This window comes from Enoplosus armatus, chromosome 21 (assembly GCF_043641665.1).
Source record: "Enoplosus armatus isolate fEnoArm2 chromosome 21, fEnoArm2.hap1, whole genome shotgun sequence".
Taxonomy (NCBI): Eukaryota; Metazoa; Chordata; class Actinopteri; order Centrarchiformes; family Enoplosidae; genus Enoplosus; species Enoplosus armatus.
The window spans coordinates 13,744,771-13,769,839 of NC_092200.1; the positions used below are offsets into that span (position 1 = coordinate 13,744,771).

Below are 25,069 nucleotides of genomic sequence, written 5' to 3' on the forward strand. Positions count from 1 at the left end.
CACTTTCAGCCCTTTTCCCACCTGCCGACTCTTGCACTCTCAGCCACTAACTTCAAGCAATTAAGAAAATAAACAGAATGTCCTCGGGTCCCCAGGGTCCATTAATCTTTCTTTTTCCTATTACACCATGCTGTAGCTGGCCTGGCAAGTGCCTGGCCATCAACAATGGGTAACCAGTAGACACCCACAACTATGCAGCCTCCACTTCACCACTTCAAAATGTAAAATGTGTCAGCAGCATTTGGGTCATATTTACCACAGCTATATGACATGTTGAGATTAAATAGTGATGTGTGGTTATTGGCTAGCCATGGTAACCATAGAGCCCCTTTGGGTGAGTTGGCCCATGTGTAGATGTTGTTTATCATGTGTAAAAGTCAAGGAAAATAATCTCGTATATCATTTTTCACCTCCAATTAACTATAAAGACATTCGTGTTTCACTGAGTGAGCAGCGGCTGGAATGTGAGAGTGTAGTGAGAGCTGCGGGTCACGAGTGGATGTCAAGGCCATTTTTTGATATAATAGCTCAAATAAACTTTAGTGGGTGGGAGTTCTCGCACTGCCGACACCTTTATGTCAGCACAGTGGACTAAATCAGAGCAGGGATATGATCACAGCAGTCATAACAGTTGAGACAAGAATACCTTTGATGTGAAATGGAAAAGATTTTTTTAAAAGGCAGCACTCTTCATTCACTCAGTGGCACATACGGGTGCTTTCTAAAGGTACACTTTGGTCAAATTTAAAGCAATTGTATGACATTTTGAGAAATGCACTTATTCACTCTGTTGCCGAGAGTTAGATGACAAGATTGATGTCACTCTCTGTCCTACAGACAGCAGCCCGTTAGCTTTGATTAGCATAGCTGGAAACAAACACAAAACAAAGGTAACAAAATCCACTTACCAGTACCTCTAAAGCTCATTGAAAAACATCTTACATTTTGTTTGATAAATTGTACAAGAACTTTAGTATAAAAACGGCCATTCGCCATTTTCCGGCAGGGTTATGTGCCATCTATTTCTTGGAAATAGTTCTGACCCCCTAAAAATGGTGAGCTTTAGACTTTGGGCAGGCTAGCTGTTTTCCCCTGTCTCCAGTCTTCAGTCCTTTAACCCTTTGGCTATCAAGAGAAAATCAGCATTTCTTCAGGCCCACACACATTGAAACAAACTGTATTTCTTATTATACTTACCTGCTATGGGGAGGCCAAAGAAAATCAGTTTTGCTCCAATTGCACAATTCAAAAAGCATTCAGTCATCTGCTGACCGCTGACTCTTTGGATTTGTCTGTTGTCTTTTTTTCCTAATTTGCTCTCTGCAAGTGAGGTCACAGCCAAAAGGTAAGACATTTCAAGTTCTTCAAAGAGAAAGTATGTTTGAGTTTTTACAGCCGAAGGTTAAAGATCGCCTCTTGTCAGCCTCGAGGTCAATGTAGCATCATCCATCTCTGTGAGGGAGTCTCTTACGAGTATATTGCTTCTCCATTGAATGTTTGTACTCCCTGTGGACAGAATACTGTGTGTGTGTGTGTGTGTGTGTGTGTGTGTGTGTGTGTGTGTGCCTGCGTGCTTAACAAAGGAATTTCAATGGTTGTCAAGGGAGCAGCAGGACAATCTCCTGACACTAGTTGCCTCAGAAGTACCGACACACACAGAGGACTTCATAAACACCTCAGTCTGTAACATATATCCAACTTCAGACCCTGACTGTGAATGGTAGGATCATTTTCACCCTCTTTTAGCGTATAGACATTCAAGAAGACCTGGTTTTATGAAAGAGCTGCGACAGTCTGGAATAGTGTTATATACAGTAGTGCTTCTCTGGGCGCCACCTCTGTCTGTTTCCATGCTGTAACCTCTTCCTTTCCTCGTCCCACACTTCCTGTTGTCCAGATGAAAGGAAAAAGGGGGATGATTAAAGGGAAATACTGTACAGATGAACACTGTCTCCATTTGGTTTCATGAAACCATGACTATATTAAAAGAGCAGAGGAGGGGAGCCAAAGAGCTGTCGATCCATGAAGCCAGCAGGTATTTGCTACTCTGGGAACAGACACACACAACACACACTCTGCTGTGGGAATAGATGCATGATTTATATACACTGTCACCATTACGCAAGGCTGCAGCCCCCACGAGAGGCACTATTTATCCAAAGTAATAAATTGGATTAATTATATTTGCCTAAAATGTTCTCACTCTCAAGCATCGTTTCCATCATTGCGGGGGCAACTCTGACTCATATCTGACCATTGGTGTAGAAAACCAACAGTCCATCTGTCATCTGAACCAGCAGTGATGTGACACCTGAGCCGTTGTGCCCATATTTTTGCTAACTTTGTGTGTTATCTTAAGCCTGAGTCTATTTTCATAATATTTCATCTTTCTATGGGTGTCTTAATACATTTATACCATTGGGTATTCTAAGAGTGGCCAGTTTGTTCTAGAAAGACAGCCTTAGGTGTGAAGGAAACTTAGACTGTCTGCCAAAGTGGTGCAGTCGACCGGAACTTAATTGAACCATTTATAATCAACCAATTTGGCATTTCCTTACTCTACCAGAGGTGAACAAACTCTCCTAAATGTCTCTTAAATTACATCCTAATGACAGTTTTCTCCCTGAGCGTCCTAGTATGACTTCATTGGCTTTGCTTTAACATTTAAAGTGATATTTCACACTTGATATTTTGTCAACTTCATATTCATCATCTGAAATATGGTGCTAAACTGTTCACCTTGTGTAAGTCTACCTGCCTATATAAGGTTACCCATAATATATATGCAGATGTAGGAATGTGGCTCAGCTACCACCCAACATTTTGAAACATAATGATGTGAAATATTTATGTTAGTCTATTATCAGCAATTCTCTGTGAATTGAGTCATTCTGTGTATAACAGTGCTCCAACACCTATTTTAGAATAAACTACAGACTTTTACTTTACTTCCAGGGGATGCTGTCAAATCCAATTATATTTATATAGCCCAAAACCACAAATTTGCCTCAAATTGCTTCATAATCTGTACAGCATACGACACCCTCTAATGTTAGACTCTCGGTTCAGAAACTTGGCTTTCACTAAGTTATATTCTAGTGGCACCACAATTGACTAAAAGTTAGGTTTTGTAATGTTTTGGGATGTTGGTACAGTCTTTGACACTATATAGACAGCTATGTAAGCAGATGTCTGGATTCCTGGGTTGGCATTAATACAACTTCACTATTTTGGTTCAGCTTAGATTGATTTAATATGTTAAAATTATTGGAAATCATCGTCAGTTATTTCATTGTTCATGACGACTAAATGTTCATGAGACCAAACCCTAAATAAATACCCTATGACTAGTCTATCGTGCCGCAAAAGAATGCACGCGTGCATACAAGAAGTATGGTGCACTGTATCTATTTTAGTTTGTGTAACATATAGTATGCATGCAATCTCCTCTCCAGTAAAGTCGCTTCTACCACATCGGCTTCCATACTTGTTGAGAGAATGGCACTTGTTTGAACCTGTCAGGTTGGATAGAGTTGCAAAGCGCTTGCGGACTGCCACAGATCTACACAACATCCAGTTTGCATACCCTGCTAGAATAACTGCAAGCCCCATATGCATGTGTCCCATCCACAGTCCGCATCCCTTTAAACCGAGGCTGCCGGAGGGGCGTGCGCGTTGAAGAGTCGGTCTTTTCACACCAGCAGGGACACTGTTCACCCACGGAGAGAGATTCACCATGGCCTCAGCACTGAATTGCACACCCTTTATGTGGTGTTTTATTTATTTTTCGTTACTGTTTGCAAGTGTGTTTTGCGACGTCGATGCAGAAGAAGATGAGCATGCCAAGCACACGTACACGGTGGAGATGTTCAACGAGGCGGTACCCACTGCACCCCACTTTGTCATGTTTTACGCCCCATGGTAAGTTAGCAGTTAATAAGTTTCTTTTCCAGACGACGTTGAATAAATGGATTGGCAATAACCTTTGTCTTTCTTTAACACCCCCCCATATACCGCGAAAATAAAAAAACTATCTGTTAAAGTGGGATTAGAGCTAACCGGCAAGTTAGCAAACATGCTAGTTAGCAGGCAAGCTAGTTGGCTACCTAGCCCCTTCCTTTTGGTCAATCGGTTTGGTTAGCTTAGCCGCTACCTAGCACAGCCAAACAGTTAGCCAGCTACAGTTCAGCCGATTGGAACACTATTCACAGGGGCCTCGGTGCTAAGAATGCTAGTAGTTCGCTAGCTGTTGAGATTTAGTCGAAAACTTTTAATGGACGCTGAACTGGGAACTTAAACAGATGAACACATTTTGTGACACTGTGCTTATTCACAGTTAGTGCAGCTATAGTTTCTCACAGTTTAAAGTTGTAGTTTGGGAAGCTGTGCTTACGTGGCATGCACTGATTGACTGATGTTATGTCAGCGGTTCCAAAAGTGGGGTGCACGGACCCTCTGAGGTCCTTGAGCTGGTGTCATGAATTCGTAATAAAGATGAGTTAAATTCGACCCAATTTAATGTAGATGGTACAACGAGAGAGAGAGAGAGATAAAGACAGATCGTCTTATCTGAAGGTAAGATCAGAAGTTCAACTCTTTCCTTAGATATGTCAAAGGTCGACCACTAGTGTCAAGTGTCAATTATCTCCCATGGGTGTCTGTAGGACCAAACCTTTGTCTAATAACATAAAACCAATAATTGATATTCTTGACATGGACTATGTAACATGTATGAGTTGCATGCAGTGTTTTTCTGCTATATCTACATTTGGCCTAAATATCATATTACCAACAGGTTTCTACTCAGATTTCTGACTTTGTCACTGAGACTTTTATTTGCTTTTTCATTGACATGGATTCACATTATTGTGTCTGTATTCATTAGGGGATGGTATGCACAGTAGTAAGGACTACTCTTATTGAAATGTTACATATAACTAAAGCTCTGTGTAGCTTGCAGTGAATGGAATAACCACGAGCCTGAACTGAAAAGTAGAAGGCAAGTTCCTTTATTATTATTTTAGATATTTATAAGAATACAATACCTCAGATAGACCAATACTAACCCATAAACCTTCATATCATCTTTTTCACGTGGGTCTTAATGCATTTAATTCCACATTTCTTTTGAAAGTGTGTACAGTGTGTAAGTGTGTGCAAGTGATAGCTTTTAACCTGGATCGCAGTTTAGTTTGGCCAAAAGACGTATTCGATCAGACCAAAATATGTAAAAGCTTTAGTTATAAGTTATGTTGTACGCTTACAGTATTTGTACCACCGTTGTGTCCAGGTGCGGCCATTGCCAGAGGTTACAGCCGGCATGGAATGAACTGGCAGACAAATACAACAGCATGGACGCGCCCCCAGCATTTGTGGTAAAAGTAGACTGCGTCCCGAACACCAAGTTCTGCTCTAATGTCCACGGGGTCAGGGGCTACCCAACGTAAGTAGCACACCGATCCTTGAATTAATCAATTCATATTTATTTGTTGGCATGCATTAGAGCAGCCTAGATATTTGACATTTTAAGATCAACCACTGCTACAAAGAATGCATTGTAGGATAAAAACAACTCTTACAACAGAGAAGTAAACAGTTGTTTTCGTCACTGATTGACAGAGAAGTGACACATTGACCTGCATTTTGTTGAATATTCTGCCCGTATCTTAATGACATCCTCTTAAATCTTGGATGTTGCTGACTGCGTACTGTACCTGCAAACACAGCAGTCACTGGATAATGATTGACAGCACTTTTATAACTATAATATAAATTATATGTTGTAATGATGATTTGGATAGGCAAGTTAGAAAATTGTGTGTGCATGCAAGGGTCATTGAATTCTAGTACACTCTCTTGTGTAATCTGTAGACTTGAATCATTAGTCTGCCGTGCCACAATTCATTCAATTCAAAACATTTTTTGTTGTGTGCTATGTGTAGGCTGAAATTGTTTAAGCCAGACCAGGAGGCAATTAAGTACCAGGGGCCCAGAGATCTACAGTCTCTGGAGACCTGGATGCTGAAGACACTCCAGGAGGAGCCTTTGGTGAGTTGTGTTCATTCACTTCAAGTTTATAAACCAGTGACCCTTACAGTGCAAGAATTGTGGTGGTGCTCATGGCTGCTTGTTCTTGTGTGTCCTCCAGGAACCAGAGAGTGAACAGGAGCCTCCTAAAGCCCCAGAGCCCAAACAGGGCATGTATGAGCTCACAGCTCTCAACTTTAAGGCCCACATAGCCAAAGGTGAAGCTCTAGTAGAACATTCATAATGCTGTTGTACCACTTAACATAGAAAATGAATAGTTAACTTCATGCCGTGTATTTATGCAGCTGCATTCTTCTTGAAACAGATAGTTGCTGTTACTTTCAGTTGTACTTTCAGTTTTCAACCACACAAAGTAGCGTTTCGAGAATGGAAACACCTCATTGCCTTGATTGACACGACTGACATTTCAAGGCAAGCACCTGAGCCACAACCCACGACGTCAGTGGACGCGAACCAACTGTATAACGCTTGTCTCCTGTCACCTCACGTTTCTGGACTTTTAGACAACGACTGCAAAAATAAACAGCGCCCGCGATAATTGTCTCCTTGAAATCTTGGCTCTTGAGTTGCGCCGAAGTTGAAATGTTTTGAAGAAAAATAAATGATTTCTTGTTTGGAGACGAAATAAGGCAGGATATGACATAGGCATTTTAAAAACATTGTTTATTGGTCCCACCTTCGCGTCTTGGCAACGGAGCTGCAATAAATGTTGCGTATAACCTCTGTATAAGATCTGTATATTTTCATATATATATTTATATTGAGCTCCCTCAAATGAAAAATTTGAACACAGTTATGTCCATGTAGTCGGTATACACTGCAAGGCATTTTACTTTCTACTTTACTTATTTTATGTTCTTTTCTTTTCCATTTGTGTGTAATTTTCTTGTTATCTGCTGTTTCTTTTTCGAATATGGCTTTTCTCCTCTTACTTCAGGTGCCCACTTTGTGAAGTTCTTTGCCCCGTGGTGCGGTCACTGCAAAGCCATGGCCCCAACCTGGGAGCAGCTGGCCACCACCTTTGAGCACTCTGATGATGTCAAGATAGGAAAGGTGGGTATTTTTATATGATTATGTACAGCTTCATGAGAGAACCACTCATAGACAATGAGTCAGATATTAAAACAATAAAACGCTGCAGACTGGGATGTGTGTGAAATAGGGCACAGTGTTTGTTTTAAAAGTGTTAGCGCTCTTCTGTCTTTCCACAAAAACGTTTTCTTTTTAACCCATCCTACAATACGAGCTTCCATTGTGACACACTTGATGGCAAATTGGAGTGTTATGCTCCATTTGTGCTCTTCATCCTGTTACCTGCCTGGCAGAACAGGATGCTGGTCAGATGAGAAGCCATCTGTTTGCATACTGGGTTGCAAACAAACACCCATGCGGATTTGCAGGGGCAATGTTTGCATTGACGTTTCATTCTAGTTTAGTAACACATGTTCATGTACTTCTGACCTAGGTGGACTGTACGCAGCACTATGAGGTGTGCTCTGAGAACGGAGTACGGGGATATCCCACACTGTTCTTCTTCAACAACGGCCAGAAGGTACGCAAGACATTTTATGCTGCTGCAGACTTTCCATTCCAAGTGACCTCTGCATGCACAGCCATTCAATCAGTCTTTGGCCGCAGCCTGCCTGCATCGGACCTGCTGCCACTGTGGCTGTCATGTTGTTTCTCCTCGACACCTTCTGAGTTTTACTGCAAACTGCAACAGCTTTCATGACATTACATCATACTGGCATGATTAAATACATCAACAAATAGTAAAAATACTGGCATGTTAATGACAACAGCCATGATGTGATTTTACATTGGTGTCACTGAAGGTCTGAGTTAAACAGTGATTGATAATGAACCATCAACATTTTGCTTCAAGTAAAGCTACTTTCGGTTATTGTTGAGTTTTTGTTGGGCACACATATAATATATAATATAGTATTTGGTTTTGCTGTGTTGTGTTCTTGGTGTGTGAAAAAGTGTCTGTGGTTCTCAATTACAGTGTTTTCCAGGGTCAATGTTTACTTCCAGAGGTCCAAAGGAAAAAATGTATTGATATGGCAATGGCATAATTCACTATGCTAAGAAATTAAGATGTTAATTCTTGTTTGTTTGTTTGTTTTCTTGTAGACAGAACAGTACAAAGGAAAAAGAGACCTGGACTCTTTCAAAGACTTTGTGGACAACCAGCTGAAGGCTGCGGTCGCTGAGGAGCAGGAACCAAGTGAGGAGCAAAAAGGAAACGAGATCCCTGCTCCTGAGCCAGTCGAAGAGGAGGTAAAGGTGGGTGTGAACAACAAGAAGAAGAAACGTCATACAACAGAAATATTGATGTTTTTCCTGCTTTTTGTCAGTCTAATTACGGTCCTGATGGATCTATCAGTCGCTGTCTTTCTGTAGTGAAAGGGTTTTAAATGAGATTATGTGTATATGAATGGGGTCCATAAAGTTGGCATGAATAGTGCGTCTTTCAAGCAGAAGGGCTCTCTGTCAGGTAATCATAAGGATTATCACCATTCTGCTCAGTTTAATATCAGAGTTTCTTTCCTCTGCAGTCCAGCGTGTTGACCCTGACAGAGGACAACTTTGACGAGACAGTAGCCAAGGGCCTCACCTTCATCAAATTCTACGCTCCATGGTAAGCTACTAATGCTAATTACCCTGTAGATGTACATTTGATTTTTTGAATCCATAGGTGTTTTTTTTTATTTACATGTCTAATGTGCTGTTCCCAGTTCAGCTCCTGCACGCAGCACTTAAAAATAACCTCTGCTTGAACCTAGCTTTGTGTATGCTGCATTAGTTTGTGAAGTATGGGGGTTAGGGTTAGCATATTATATTATACCAAGGAGTTATACAAAAGAGTAGACTCAAATTTACTTTTGTACAGTTCTTTTAGTACCTGCAGAGAGCTTGACATAACACTCACCAACACTAGTTTTGAATTGTATAAATGTGTAACTCCCAGCAGCTCCTCAGTCAGTTTAAGTGATGTAATTCCTATGTCATCCTGCTGTCAACTGTAGGTGTGGCCACTGTAAGAACCTCGCTCCAACATGGGAAGATCTTTCCAAGAAGGAGTTTTCTGGCCTCACTGACGTTAAGATAGCCAAAGTGGACTGCACTATTGAGCGCACACTCTGCAACAAGTACTCTGTAAGTATCTGCGAGTCATTTTAAAATTATGTTTAGATTTAGATATGTTTGCAATCTTAAATCAAATGGATAATTATTTAGCTTGTTAGTCATTGTATACATGGTTCTGCTTGCAGAATGGCTGCGTCAGAGTTCCAGATCCACAGTTCAGTTATCTTTCTGAAGACTTGATGATTCACTGTGATAAAATGTGCCCTTTTTTTGTGTTTTTATATCTAAGATATCTTCTCATATAGGACTTCACATCTCAAAAGCTGACTGGTTTCCCCACTGTAATTTTAACTCTCTAGAGCAGGGGTGTCGAACTCAAATACACAGTGGGCCGAAATTACAAAATTTCTACAAGTCAAGGGCCAGACGGGTTCAACATTTATTGAAAACTTATTGAAACAACCTTATTGCACATATTGAACCTGGATCTAACAAGGCCTATAGATTATTGCCTATAAAACAACATTAATTATGAAATAAAAATAATAAATAAATAAAAATAGAATAAATAAAATCAGATTCATTAATTTCTTATGGCTTTATCTGCAGTTTTTCCAGAGTAATTTCAAGTGCAAACATTTTCTACAGGCAAACAACAGCTAGAAGTAATTTACTTGTCCTGTAGTAGCAAGAGAAAAAAATGCAAAAATGAAACTGCATTAAAAACTGAAATTGCGTCAAAGCACCGTTTGCTGCTCTGTGATACTCACTCATCTGAGCCAGATGCTTGGTGTCTCATCTTGGATACAAGTTCAATGTCTGGGGTCAGGCTCTGAGCTGAGGAAATCCTCAGGATTGAGTGAAGGTGTTCATCAGTAAGACGAGTCCTGTGTGAAGTTTTGTTTATCTTCATCAGGGAGAACAGTTGTTCACACAAGTATGTGCTGCCAAACATAGAGAGCGTTTGAGCAGCCTGGGAGCGCAGCTGGGGCATTGTGTCGGGGATGAAACGTGGAAACTCTGCAGTGCCCACAGACTCATATTTTGCCTTCAGTGTGTCACTACATTGGAGGTCAATCAGCTCCATTTGGAGGTTTGATGGTGCGCTTTCCACTTCAGCTGCAAATGGATTACTGAGCAGTTCAAACCCGCTTTTTTGGGCTTCAAAATCAGCAAATCGCCATGTGAAGTCAGCACCAAGTATGCCGAGTTTTTCATTAAACTGTGTAGTTGGGAAAGCGGCGGCAGCGACCTGCTCTTTCATTGTTTGGCAGTGCGGAAAATAGCTCAAGTTTTCCTGCAGAATCTGCGTCTCCCACAGGCGCAGCTTGGTTTTAGAAGCCCTCACAGTAGCGTACATGTCAGTGATGACACGGCCCCGCCCCTGAAGCTGCAGGTTTAGCACATTCAGGTGGCTTGTGATGTCACACAGAAACACCACTTCACACAGAAACTTTTTATTTTGGAGCTCTGTTGTGTCTTTCCCTTTGCTTTCCATGAACTCACAGATCTCCTCACGCAACTCGAAAAATCTTTCCAGCACCTTTCCCTGGCTTAGCCATCGCACCTCTGTGTGATAGGGCAAGTCACCATATTCTGAATTTAACTCCGCCAGAAAAGACTTGAACTGGCGGTGATTTAAACCTCTGGCTCTGATAAAGTTAACCGCTCGTGTTATGATGCTCATTACATGTTCCATTTTCAAGGCTTTGCCACACAACGATTCCTGGTGTATGATGCAGTGATAAGCTGTCAGCTCACTTGTGACGTTTTCCTCCTGCATCTTTTCTCGGATCCTCCCCACCAATCCACTCTTCTGACCGCACATCGCAGGCGCTCCATCTGTTGTCAGTCCCACAAGTTTATCCCACGGCAGCCCCATTTTATCTACACACCTGGACACCTCTTCAAAGAGATCTTTCCCCGTAGCTGTGCCATGCATTGAGTGTAATCCCAAAAGCTCTTCTGTTACTCACAGGCTTGAGTCCACTCCACGGATGAAAATTGACAGCTGGGCAGTATCAGAAGTGTCGGTGCTCTCATCCACAGCAAGGGAGTAAGCGATGAAATCTTTTCCCTTTCCCACAAGCTGTTGTTGGAGATTGGCAGCAAGGTGACGCACACGGTCAGCAACGGTGTTTCAGCTCAGGCTCACATTTAAAAATGCTTGCCTTTTTTCTGGGCACACGGCGTCACAAACTTTAATCATACAGTTTTTGACAAATTCCCCCTCGGTAAAGGGCCGGCCTGATTTTGCAATCTCTGCTGCCACAATAAAACTGGCCTTAACAGCAGCCTCGCTTTGTGATTTGGCTTGAGTAAACAGCCTGCTGTGACACCAGACTTCTTTTTAACTCTTCTACCTTCTGTAGCCTTTGAGTCGTGTCCAGATGCTTGTACCCGTCGTGGTGCTTCCTTTCATAGTGTCTTCTTATGTTGTATTCTTTCATGACAGCCACACTGTCTCCGCACAGAAGACACACAGCTTTGCCCTTTACATCCGCGAACATATACTGTGCCTCCCACCTGTCTTGAAAACCCCTGTTTTCAAAGTCCACCTTTCGTTTAGCCATTTTTTGGGGAGAGGGATAGTTGAAAGTTGACACAGGTGGTGTGTAATACCATAAGACTGCTGATGAACGAGTGGGGGTGCTTTTGCGGCCCGTGATTGATGTGTCGACGCACGGGCAGTGCATTATGGGATTTGTACTATTATGGTGGTGCGTACGATATGCCGGCGGGCCAGCTCTAATAGGAAATATATTTTGTCTTGCGGGCCAAAGATAATTCATTCACGGGCCGGATGTGGCCCGCGGGCCTTGAGTTTGACACATGTGCTCTAGAGGAACAACTTTACCTCTATCAAAGAGGATATGGTTCTGTCTGATAGTCAGCAACATATCTCAAAATCCTGATTTTATTTTCATTTTCAGTTTGGTGGCCACTGTAAGAACCTGCAGAATAAATGGTTTTGAAAGATGACAAAGCACATGGAATAAGCCCCTGCTGTTGTTCTTCCCTCTTTATTCAGGTTCGAGGCTACCCCACCTTGATCATCTTCAGGGCGGGGGAGCAGGGTGACGAGCATCATGGCGGGCGGGACCTGGAGAGCCTGCACGGCTTTGTGATGAGGCAGGCGAGAGATGAACTGTAGAAACACTACAGCCAGCACTCAACTCTCCACCACTCTGCTCGCCCACACTGCATAACTGGCCAGTAGGACACCACTCTCTCTCCTACAGTAGCCAAACCTCTCTATCTTTCTCTCCACTCGGGTTCTCTTCAGAAAGGAGTCAGCCAATGACGGACTGGTGCAGTCTGTTCTTTCTCCAGTGTTCAAGGACAGAATGATTCAGTAGAGTGTTTGGGATGTGAATGTATTTCTCATTGCTGTTGCCCAATCTTAAACCTCCTTATATGGAGAATACTATCCTATTGGTTGGATCTACAAATGAAGTAATATGTCTGACAACCACTTTGCAAGCACTGCTCAATCAATCAGAACCAGGATTCCTAGCACAAATAAAAACTGTTGTTTATTGATAGGGTAGCACTTAAGGACGGGTGTCCCAGTGTCTGCCTGTTTAAAAACTCTTTGTTTCTGATGAACTTCTGTAGCCATTTGACTTTTTTTAATTGCTAAATTTTATACACAGGATCTATTGTTAAATCATAAGCCATTAATGTTACGGTACTGTCGTTGTGAAGGTTGTGTCACCAAAATGTGAAGTTGAGTGTTAAGTTGAGGGTCCTTTCTATCCATACCAGTGATGGCCTATCTGACTTAACTCTCAGGGAAACGCCCACGCACACTAGAAGTTGTGATGGAGGCATCATTGTTATCACAGGAGTCCGATGATGGCACGTGGTCATCTCAATCATTTTGTGACTCCTGTGATCTCAACCTTCCCTCTCTGCTCCTTCTAGCATTCAGGGTCTCAGGCCTGGACCATGTTGCCCCATATCTCCATTACTGAACATCTTTACAGAAACTACTGCTTTGGTTTCATTGTTTTCTGTTTCACCCATCAGATCCAGCTCATGTAGTACAGGTTGGTTTGAAATCTTCCTTTTAAAACTGCCTCTTCCTTTTATCCTCAAATGTAATAGAGTTTATGTAAAGCATTTGTGCTGGATTCCTCAGGCCAGGCACAAAGACCTGGGAATCAGTAAGTGGAACAGGAGGGTCACTCAGAGCCAGCGTTCAGGGTTTAACATGCAGTGTTAGTTTAGGATCTTTGGTTGTGGCACTGAACTGTCATTCACAGCTCTTTGTGGTGGCTACTGTTCACCAGGTCATCTGTTCCAGGAAAGAATCACTTTCATCAAAGCTTTTTGGGGGGCATTTTTGTAATAATACTCGTGAGGTTGGAACTGAAATGGACATTTACTGCAGCTCAGGGTCAGGCGGGCTAGCTAGCATCATATCACCTTTCTGACTATGATTATGATCTTTTCTTACCTTAGTGAACCAACTGCATCTTGGGTCTATAATTAGCTTTTTCTGGTCCCAAATTATATTTCTAGATGTCATATTTTCTGACAGTGGAAAACCACGCTGTGAAGCAGACATCTTTAAACATCTGATTCTGATTCTGATTCTGATCTGAAACTATGGACTGAATAGATTGGTGTAGTTTAAGCTACGTAGATAGTGGGGTGATCTGGTTGTGATGTACAGCTACAGGTCTCAACAGCTGGTAAAATGATCTGGAAAAAGAAGCATTGTTTTCCACTGCAAAAAGAAACCATAATCTGGCTGGTTTAAATTTCCCACTCTGACTGTAACCACTAGTGAGATGACTCGCTGTATACTGTAACATAACCATCAACCCACAAATCCAACAGTCAAAGGCCAAGAAAATGCAGTCGGTCACAGACCTGGTTCTAACAGCATTTGCAGTTTTGCCAATAAAAGTTTCTTTTCAGTTTATAAACTGACTTCACCCACCTGTGAGGCCATGCCCATTACACTGCAAGTGCTCTTTGACCCAGGTTATGTGAAAAGTATGTGCTGCGTGATGCAGGGCGCCATTTATTGTCTAACCCAGGTACACAAACAGTCAGAGACGCAGCAGGTTTTTTTGTCAGTAAAAGTTTTTATGGATAGCACATGGTCTAAGGAACTCCAGTGACAGAAGTATTTTTTTTCCTTGTGAGTCATGGGTGGTGCACTACCCATGGATTTTGTACAAAAAGAGTGAATAATGGCAAGTTGTAACATGAGGTTTCATAATAAAAAAAAAATTCAAAAATAAGTTTGTATTTTCATTTTGTTCTTGCGTCAGTCTCTGTTAATAAGGTATGTGACTTTTCTTTTTAATAAAAGGTGCAATAAATAAGCTGAGAATGTACAAGTATTTACAAAAAAACAGTCTAAACATGATCACAAATGTAAACAGCAGCTTACCAGAGGTATATTTTGTAATTTGATTGGTTAGGCACATAAGGTATTTTGATTCTTATTAGTTTTTCATTAAAATATGCTCTCTAAAAAAAACTCCATGTCATTCAAAGCTCACAGTAACATGTTCAATTGGAAAGCCGTTGCCACTGAACACAAATCTCCACATAATTTTACCCTCAGGGTTGAAAAAGCAAAGGGCTAATTTCAGAAAGCTGGCGTGGAAAACCGTTCTGCCAGCTGTTTTTGACTCGCTAAATGTTTTTCCACAATCTCTTGATGGGTTGTCAGGGGTGGAAGCGTTTGTTAACTTTGCGAGTGCAGCAACATGGAAATGGCCGTTTGCGGTATGTCGGAGGGATAAGGCTGTATTCTTCGGTTCTTTGGAGGAAAACATCAGTTTAGCCACAACATGCATCATGTTGAACCAGCCTGGTGAATCGCAGCTCAGCGTGAGCCTGGCAAATATTGACACGGAGGGGATATTTGGAGCAGTGCGCTACTAAAATAGCCTGCGGTCACTTTGGTTCAGTCCATATTATATTTTAGGAGGGCAAATATGGCTTGAGAAGAAAATACCTTAGGAAAGAGGAAGGAAATATGAATCTACTGACTCCAATGTATCATTCATTTACTATTAGATTGGTTGAGTTAACATTTGCACTGCAAAGGAAACTAGCTGTGCATTCAGTCTCACTCACCATTTATGCACATTTTCTGTCATTTGACCGGGTGATGTCACCGACTACTGTTGGTCTTCAGTGGTGTGATAACACTGAGTCAACTCCCCAGGGTCACGCTCTGTAGGGAAGCTTTTCATCAGTTCATTCAGTAATTATTCGAGCCTCTTCTGAGAACTCATCCACCATGTTTTGTTTTTTTGTCGGAAAGAAGGGAAGGAAAGCAGCACTCGGACCGGTCCCGGTTCAGTTTTGCCCTCGCCCTCTCAATGAGGGAGAGGGTGCAGTAGCCTCTTAGGCGTTCATACACACACTTCCATAAACACATAATATACAAACTTAAACACCCCCCCCACACACACACACACACACACACACACACACACACACAGTCATTCACTCGGTTGCAGACCCATGAAGTGAAGACTCCACTCCACAGCTGATAGAGAAGGTGACACTTGGTGGCTCAACACTGGAGTAGGGTAAGTTGCCTGTAGATGACACCCATATGGTGTCATTTTTGCAATGGTCCCCTCTTAGTTTGATGAAGACAAATGTTCATGTTATTAGATGGATGTTTTGAACTGTCCAACATTATTGGAATAAAACATAATGATCTTTCAGGGTGGACATTCCTTGCAGGCTGAGGATTTGGGCAGGAAGCTGGTGTCTAGTTGAGGTCAACGTCACCCAGGAGTCACTGGGGCAGTTGCAGCCCTTTACCAAGCCAACCCCTTGATGATGTCAGTGGCAGCCACAGGCCCGTACCACCATGTTCTTGTACTTCTTCAGTATGACGTTGGAGTTGTCGTCAAAGTAGAGCACGGAGATGGCGTGGAGCTTGGTGGGGGCGCAGCATGGCTTCGGTACGTTCTCGGGGTTCATCAGGTGCACCTGAAAATCAAAGGATACACTTTAAGCGTCAATCTGCAATTGGCATACAGCACTTTTTCCATCAGACCACAGGGCTCAACACTTAAAATAGACTATATACACCATTTATGGATGTGCTGCACTTGAATAAATAGATTAAAAAATAAGAGACAGGAGATAGTCTTAAGGGGCCCTCAGCAATTCAGCATAATACTTTCATTACGTTGGGGAACAGATTTTTAAAACTAAAGTCAAAATTGAAGTAGCAGAAGCCGAGGTATCTTGACTTTTACTCCTGATTAAAGCTCCAAAATCAGAATCAGAAATACTTTATTTCTTATTATTTAAAAACATTACTTTTCCCAGAATGCAACTCAATAGCATCTTTTTCTAGACTCTCCCTTCCCGCTAAATGCCTGCGTCTTTCAAACTCAAACTTTGTAACACAGGTTCTCCAAACAAAAAAAAAGAAAAAATCAGTCAGTAAACTTGAGATAACCCAGATGACATCACTTTGACATCATCAGGGTTATTTTCTCAGACACCCCCCTAGTTTAGCAGTGCTCTTCATGACAAGTGAACTCATCTTCATGTGTAAAATCAGAGTAGTGCCCCTTTAAGTTATTTGTGTTTCACAATAACTGGAATACAGTGTATATTTGTTGATCTGCTGAGCATGGTTAACTCCTGTGGGTTGGTCTTACCAGTGTCTGTACAATGGCGTGGTTGGTGGCGTTCATGTGGGCGTTCAGGGGGAAGGAGCACTCTCCGTCACAGTAGTTGGCTGCGTAGCCTTCAGGAGCAATGATCCAGTCCTGAGAGAAACACATGACAGTAAACATAAAAAGCAGCACAGTGAGAGCAGTTACAATCCTTCAAATGGAGTAAATAAAACATCTTAATATATTAATAACTCGTCTATCAGAACAGTCAAAGTGTAAGTCTTTGTTTTGGAACAGTAGAAAGGTCATATCTGGCTCCTGTTGGTAAATTCAGTGTTAACCTCGTCTCTGAGGACAAACACTCCTGTCTGTGGAATCGCTCAAGGAAGCAATACTTCTCTCCTCCTTCCTTCCTTCCTCTCTGTGTCTTACTGTTTCGCTGACAAATTCTCTGCGTGTTTCTAACTTGTTTTTGTGTTTTTATCTAGTGTACCTTCCTGTCTGTCAATAATCTCTCTGTTTCTCTGTCTTTCTCCTCTCACTTCTCTTTCTGTCCATTTCCCTTCCTCTGTGTGTGTGTGTGTGTGTGTGTGTGAGAGAGAGAGAGACAGAGAGAGAGACAGAGAGAGAGAGACAGAGTGCTGGCAGTCTCCCTCTAGATGTCAGTCTTGTGTTAACAGCTCACAGTTTCTTTGGAAGGATGTTCCTAACTTTGCCCTTCTATTTCTTCCTCAGTCTGTCTCCTTGTAAACACACTCGTACACACAGTCTGAGACTTCAGTCTACTCCCACCAAGCTTTACCTTTAAACTGACTTTTTCTGACAGTCAGTGGTGTTTATAATGTGAGGAAACAGTTAATGACATAATGAACTGAAGTGGCATTGTCAACAATGTTCGGCAGTTCAGTCCACCATGTTTGTTTTATACCTGTAGGTATAGCAAGTACAAACAGAATACACAGACAGATTTTTTCAGTTTCTATATTCACCACAGGGGATTCAAATGCACAGATGTTTCTTTAACTTAGCATGCAATAGTCATTTAGCTTTGGGACTGAGTCCTTTTAAAAAGTTCTAATCAGTTAGGGGCATAGATTACATGGTCTGTATGTCGTTTTGTGAAAGAGTTCTGTATAATTAATGTACTTGGATTTGAAGGTTCCCTGTGGAGTTTTGACCTCTAGTAGCACGATGGAGTCGTAGGTCCCCGTTTTGTTTATCTCATGCATGTGCATGTGATACACAGTTCTACCAATGACTATTTCACTGACAGGTGGCGATAACACGCCAAGATACGCAGCAATGCAACAGCAAAGACACGGAGAAAGAAGACTGCAAGCTAGTAAACAAGGTTTTAAACAATCCAGTATTTAAAATACTAAAAAAATTAGATTACTAGATTTTGAGGAAGCAACTATTAAGACATCTATCTTACAAGAGTTAGCTACTCAATACACCAGGTGAAAAAATGATTTACAGTTTAAAATAACTTGGTACTGAAGCTTACTATTATTACTTCCTATTGCACATTGAAGAAGACACCTGTGTATTTCACCCCCCTATGTTAATTCTGCAAACTATTTTTAAGCCTGCTAGACTTGTATGTATGAGTAGAAAGAGAATTCATCATCAAGAAATCCACAATCATTCATAAATCCAATATCGTGTGTTTATGGATCCTCCGTGAACCAAACTCCATCTTTAAAAGTTGTTTTTTTTTAGCCTCTAAACTTGTTATGCATACAATACGGTATCAAACTGAGACAGACTGTGAGGATCACTTCCACCTTACCTGTTCACCACACACGTGTATCTGGATGTATTGAAAAAGAAAATGTTCGCTACCTGCCAGCCCAGCTCTCGAAAGCTGACGTAGAGCTCATGTCTTCTGCATGCCGTCTTCTGATCGCTGCTGTTGTAATCTGCAACAGAAAAACAGAAATCTTCAGCATGCGCACATACTTCATGTAGTTTTGCCCAAATAAGAGTGGTTGGTTAGGTCAGCATGAATTTGAGCAATAGCATCTATATTATGTTGTTAACATCTTTCTAGGTGCCAAACATAATGAAATGCGGTCCCCTTCCCTGGGTAAATGATTTTTTTTAAATATCCCAATTAAACATGATGAAAGTGACGCATTACAGTCAGAATCTGAGAGCAGAAGAATAACACAATACGCCTCATGTAATGCACTGGGTGGAGACACGTGCAGGCGTAGACCAGAGCACAGGCACAAATGCTCATTACAGCGGTCACTGCGCTGTACGTGCTCAACATTCATCTGCTGTCTAATGCGTCTGAACGCATGCCTAATTGAATTCATCAGCATTCAAATATTGCTTTGGCACGAGTGCAAGTGGTGACACAGTGACCAGTGTGTTTATGGACTCTCTTGCCCTGCAGTTTCTACTTAATTATCTCTGTTCCATTCTGCAGCAGTGGGGCGGACGGCTGCAGACAGTCCCAGGTATGGGTTTGGTTTTCACAGTCGAGGAGGTCATTGCTGGCATCGGTCGCCGTGCTGAAGTCAAGACGGTGACACCAGTTTTCCACTGACGTTTCGAGGGCTCTCTCTCTCTCTCTCTCCCTCTCTCTCTCTCGCTCACTTTCTCTGTCTTGCCTCATTGATTTTATTATTGTGATTGTTTTTTTTCTTCAAAAACCTCCCAGAGAAAGACAATGAGAGGGACAAATGCAAGCTACGGTACTGGTTAGAGCTTCATCCAGGATGACCCATGTGGTGTAGCAGTTGTCCCTCAACAGCCGCCCTAAGACAAACTAAGCTTGGCTTCTTGGTGGCCCCTCGATGCCTTCAACATGCCTGAAGCCCGCAAGTGATTTTAATTGTAGTTGGTTGTTGGTCTGCACATTCTCACATTGCAAAGTTAATTATAAAACTGTTAACCAACTGTTTTTGGCAGAAGCCACCTTCTAGTGGTGGCCTATTTTTGTTGGCTTTTTGTGCCACTTGTCATTAGGGTTATAACACTGGTTTCTGATTCCATGTTTAGCCTAGTCAAGTTAGTGCTTAAGACATTTAGGCTACAATAACTTTACACATGGCAAGAAAAAAACAAAACAATTTACAGCTTTTAGTCTCTACGCAAGTGGCTCTCACAATCAAAACAGTCATTTGCTACTTTTTCAGATTTGCTCGTTGCATCGTCGGCCTGCTTTGTGAAGCCACTTATCCTGTCAAGCCAAGCGAACATGCTTATTTGATTCTCATGGGCAATAACCAGAGAGGATCTGTCTGCCTACAGAAACAGAAGAAACAATTGCCATACAATGTACTGATAAGCGAATAATAAATGTATAGATTTATGTTCATGCCTCCAAATCACATCGTCTCATGTGTCTCTGTGTCTGTGTGTGTCTGTGTGTGTGTCTGTGTGTGTCTGTGTGTGTGTCTGTGTGTGTGTGTCAGAGAAAAAGAGAGAGAGTGAGTCAGACTGTAGACGGGGATTTGTCACTCAGTCACAGCCACCACCCAGCCACTCACCTCACTAACTCAACAGCAGCCTTGGTTAGTCAGCTGGTGTTGGAGGGACACACACACACACACACACACACACACACACACACACAGACATACAGTATATACTAACACATTTCAATTATGTAAGGGTCATTGATGTTGGTTTCTTACATCTGTACGTCTATCATTCATTACCACTGGCACTTACTGTACATACACAAATACACACTCACACTCACACTCACACACACACACACACACACACACACACACACACAAATGACTTGATGTTCATCTGTTTAACAGCCAGATCCACTTAGCCACTCATTCAAAGGGAGAGTTGTAATTTAAATTCGCCAGCACTAGTTGCATTTCATCACCAATTCACATTTTATATTTGACTCTGACCGCATGTGTGTTTTAGCTGGACTCTTCTCAAATACAAGAAAGAGAAACAGTTGGATTTGTCACTTGGATTCATCTCAGCTTGAAGTCAATGAGGAGAGAGGGAAAGAGAAAATAGACAGAGAGGGGGCTAAGTAGAGCGTGACGCTAACGCTGCCTGAGTCTGGGTTCCCGTTCCTACCACCTGTGCTAATAATGTGCAGGTGTTCTACAATAATGAGGCACTTTGTGTAAGAGTATCTGCCAAACAGCATCTAAAATAATACAGGAACCGTCTACAGCACTCATAAGGATTACTGTATAGCTCACTATAATGCCAAATGTTTAAGGTCACGTTATCTAATTTACTTCCATCTGTATAGCACATAAAAATACATTTCCCAAATACTGCTCACATCACATTCAACCCAACTATCCTCCTCAGATTTGCCTTTCAGATGTCATCAACCGAATAAGATGCAGACTAAGTGCGATCGAAATTTTCCCTGAGAAAGAACAACAAGAGAGTTTCTTTTTATTGCAGCAGAACATGGATATGTCATCTGATTAGACGGGTTAATTTGGCAAGAGACAGGAAATGAAAGGTGAGACTGGTCACGACAGGCGACTGCGGGGTGAGGTCAAATGTTCAAATCTGTATCCATCAGATACAGTCAGGTGTTTCCCCAGTTCAGGGCTCCTTCCTTTCCAATAGGAAGGACAGTTCATTGGGTGTCTGCTAATGTGGAAATACAGAGTTTATATGTGTGTGTGTGTGTGTGTGTGTGTGTGTGTGTGTGTGTGTGTGTGTGTGTGTGTGCATTTGCTTGTGTGTATGTTTTTATGGATGCACGTGGACTGTACATGTTTGGCTCCACGTACATCTGTGTGTCTAAATGTGTGTGTGCAGATGATACACATGGATACCGGGTCACATGTGCTCGTCCTGCCTCCCTACAGACTGACAGACCCGCCATAGTCTCCAACAGCAGAAAGCATTCGGATTTAACAGATTTACTGTATGGAGACCTCCACAAATGAGGAAACAGGCTGGTCCTGGACCAGCTGCTGTAGGATTCTACTGATTTTTCTTGCATTGTAACAGGCACATTTGCAGTGTGTACAGTGTTTATATACAGGAAACATCCAAGGACAGAGGAAAAGTGCAATTGAGAGAACTTAGCTGATTGGCTAAGTGACTTGGCTGACCTGATGTGAACTTGAGGTGATGTTTATAGAAAGAGGAACTGACACATAGTACATACAGTATTAGGCTTCACTCAGTATGGAGATGTATGAGTCTGTATTGGAATATGGACAGCTGGGGTACCGTGCTCAATACTTCCAAACACTGCCATATACACTGGCTCAAACTACACACACCCACATTATACACACACACACACACTCAAACTCACAGAGACCCCCTGCTCCTTCATCCAGGTCTAGTTTATGGTGCGTGACATTCAGCTTCGGGTCAAATCCCAGCCCAGGGTGGAGGGTGAATGAAGCGGCAGTGCTGCCTGCACACTAGTCAGACTTCTACACCAGTAGCCAATATAGCTCCTCGTAATGTGTCAATGGTTAAAATCTGATCGTGTCATTGTACTATCAAAACAAAATGTTCCAACACATTACACTTACATGCAACACCAAGTGCGCATGGAGCAGTAAATGGGAGAGGTTTAACACATTTGCACACTGAGATATTGTCACATTATCAGCTGATGCAATTCCTGTAATTGTGAGAATCTTCTTAAACACTAACATAATATCTTGCTTTGTGGTATGCTGTGCAGCACAAGGTATACTATTTAGCAACATATTCCCTTTTCCTCTCACACACACACACACACACACACACACACACGCATCTACACACAACTCATTTTCCTTGCACCTCTTGGCCTTCAAAGCCATCAGCATTTACAGTCTGTGGGGCTCTTTAAGAGGAATAAAGCTGATATTTACTGTGGGCTTTCATTGAGTGTAAAGGCCCACATTTGTGGTGCCCATAAACCACATCTCCCCTTCCTGCCTGTAAAAATTGAATGCCACACTGCTACCGCTGAGCTCCGGCTCCCATGAGGCTTCTATTCATTTCTTTTTCCTTCCCTTGACAGAGAGCAGGGGTGGGAAGGAGAACGTGAAAAAACTTACTCTACATATTACACTTATTATACTCCTTTGTATACTAATACTTACTACTATACTAATTAAAAGTCTGTACTTACACTTTAGTGTATTTGTGAGTATTCCAGTAGGTTTTAGTTTTACATTAGAGTGGTAGGTTTGCACATAAATAATAAAAAAAAAAAACATAATTCAGTGTTTTATGACCCCCATTAAAGGAATAGTTTGACATTTTGACAATACGTTTATTCGATACTCTCATGTCTGTACATATGTAGATATGAAGCAGGCGGTTAGCATAGCTTAGTATAAAGACAGGAAACGGGGGGAAACAGCTAGCTCTGCTCTTTCCAAAGGTAACAAAATCCACCTGCCAGCACCTCTAAAGCTCACTAATTAATATCTTGTTTGATTTGATATTTAATCTGTACAAAAACCAAAGTGTAAAAACAACATGTTGTGGTTTTAAGCTATGCTAACAGGCTGTAGCTTCATATTTAACAGACAGACATGAGTGGTATCAAGCTTTCGACAAATAAGCGAATAAGTATATTTCCTAAAATATCAAACAATTCCTTTAAGCATTGGCAGCACCTAAAGAACCAAACCATGAATTCTAGTTTCACCTGCTTCTTGCACTGCGGTCAGGACCAAATGTTTGAATGTCAATTGGAGGCAGGATTTCCTTTATTGACATGGCAAGAATGAATGGAGCCAGTGGCACTGAGTCCTACTCCCATATTACAGCAGCTTACCTAATAGTGTTTAACCGGGAAATGTTTCTCTGTGAGTAGACAAGCATCTATTTGACCATGGGACACTAAATTCACATTGAATTCAATGAGGTGGGGCAGTGGCTGCTGGTTCCCCAACCTGTCTATTCAATAGCAGGAGAAACATGGCTCCTTACTGAGCGTAAGCACTGTAGCTCTTTAACACTGAGACTTTCGATACACTCTACTGAGTCCCGGGCTGATATTAACCCTTCGCTACACTACCTGCCATTCATTAAGCCCCTGGAACACTTTCATCAGCACCTATGTCAGGAGGAAAAGGCTATAAATTATATTTATCACATCTTCCAAAGAATTCAATGGTGCCAATTCAGACGTTATAGCCAGGGTGTTACGTGTAGGAAGTATGTGTGCGTGCGTGTGTGTGTGTGTGTGTGACATTACAACCCCAGCAGGCTGCAACCTCTCAAACCGCTTCACTGTAATTCCATAGTTTGCTCAAGCAATTTCTCGAATCAAGAGTGAGAAAAAATTGCAGCTTTTACACCAGCAATTACATGAAGTCCCATAGAGGTGGTGGTGACAGAAAACTTGGCTTATAAAGGCCCAATGTGTAAAATAAAATCTGGGTCCTTAACCCAGAAGACGAAGCAAGGAGAGAGTCCCGTTGGCCATGAAGACATGAAAGAAGAATGTCACTGTTGTCGCTGACGTTTCTCCTCTCTTTTCCCTCCCACCAACCACCACTACTACTGAAGTTTATCTTTCTTCCTGTCTTTCATCACAGAGGTTATTAAACCCTGCAAGGGAGCTCCGCCATGTCCAATTACTCCAACGGTAAACAAAAGGAGGTCGGGTGGGGAGGGAGCAAGGAGAATGAGGAGGAGGAGGGAGGAGAGGAGAGACAGATGAAAAAACACCGCTGGCCGAGCGCCGTGTTATTATAATTCTTTAAGCGATACTGTTAGCGTGGTCAGTCTTTTAGCTGTGCAGCTAATGACCAGCTAGGCCTAATTACAGGCCGCCTGTGCTGCACTGGGACGTGATATTCCTTCACCGGATGGTTGTTAACTTCCCCCACAGCCAAAGCCCAACCCGACTCCCATTACCTCCTTGGCCTTCTTCGCCCACAAAACCCCAAATTACCTTTAAAGGTGTTGTATTGTTCTTTTGGCAAAGGTTCACGGCAGCATTTTCCACTGTGCACACATCAGGCACACCCAGAGGGGGCGGAAACATCGAGCTGACAAAAATATTCATGCAACTCCAAATTAAAGACAAAATATAAACTAAAAACACAAAGTTGCCCAATAAATAAGAAAACAAGACATTAGTCTTCAAATTGTCTGCTTTTGTGAGTGAAATTTGAAAAATGATCACATATATAATCACACCATTATCTCAAAACTAATGCTGCTGATATTCATTTGGCTGAATATGTCCTCTTTTGTCATCTGGAAGACATTTAATATCACATGTCATTTTAAGTCCAGCTCGCTGAGGTTGTGAAAAAAAGGTTGTTTTCTATCCTTAGCAGACATTTTAGTAATTCATGACAAAGCAAAAGCGGAACGGCCAA

At 42.0% G+C, this 25,069-nt stretch overlaps 2 protein-coding genes across 5 annotated transcripts in view; one reads left to right on the top strand and one right to left on the bottom strand.

Moving 5' to 3' along the window:
• The first annotated feature begins 3,726 nt into the window (after positions 1-3,726).
• txndc5 (thioredoxin domain containing 5) lies at positions 3,727-14,399 on the top strand. 2 transcript variants are annotated; one of them, XM_070927734.1, is made up of 10 exons: positions 3,727-3,921; positions 5,291-5,443; positions 5,943-6,048; positions 6,149-6,245; positions 6,986-7,101; positions 7,514-7,600; positions 8,185-8,337; positions 8,610-8,692; positions 9,081-9,210; positions 12,173-14,399. In XM_070927734.1, the coding sequence occupies exons 1-10, from the start codon at positions 3,737-3,739 to the stop codon at positions 12,293-12,295; spliced, it is 1,233 nt and encodes a 410-aa protein (XP_070783835.1). In that variant the 5' UTR covers positions 3,727-3,736; the 3' UTR covers positions 12,296-14,399. The 2 variants fall into 2 exon arrangements, with proteins under 2 accessions (XP_070783835.1, XP_070783836.1); XM_070927735.1 differs by having other exon boundaries at positions 8,185-8,331.
• Positions 14,220-25,069, bottom strand: part of bmp6 (bone morphogenetic protein 6) — a 43,571-nt gene continuing 32,721 nt past the window's right edge. The window contains exons 5-7 of one of the 3 annotated variants that reach the window (XM_070927731.1): positions 18,606-18,682; positions 16,803-16,913; positions 14,220-16,119 (exon numbers count right to left, since the gene is read on the bottom strand). In XM_070927731.1, the coding sequence (XP_070783832.1) occupies positions 15,970-16,119; positions 16,803-16,913; positions 18,606-18,682 (338 nt within the window). In that variant the 3' untranslated portion in view covers positions 14,220-15,969. The remainder of the gene's footprint in view (positions 16,120-16,802; positions 16,914-18,605; positions 18,683-25,069) is intronic. The other 2 variants (XM_070927732.1, XM_070927733.1) reach the window with 2 other exon arrangements.

What these genes read in the sequence shown, in the direction of transcription:
- txndc5 (XM_070927734.1), top strand. Translation starts at nt 3,737, where the DNA reads ATGGCCTCAGCACTGAATTGCACACCCTTTATGTGGTGTTTTATTTAT. An exon ending in TAAGGCCCACATAGCCAAAG is followed by an intron (nt 6,246 to 6,985) that starts GTGAAGCTCTAG and finishes CTCTTACTTCAG; the next exon opens with GTGCCCACTTTGTGAAGTTC. An exon ending in CAGTCGAAGAGGAGGTAAAG is followed by an intron (nt 8,338 to 8,609) that starts GTGGGTGTGAAC and finishes TTTCCTCTGCAG; the next exon opens with TCCAGCGTGTTGACCCTGAC.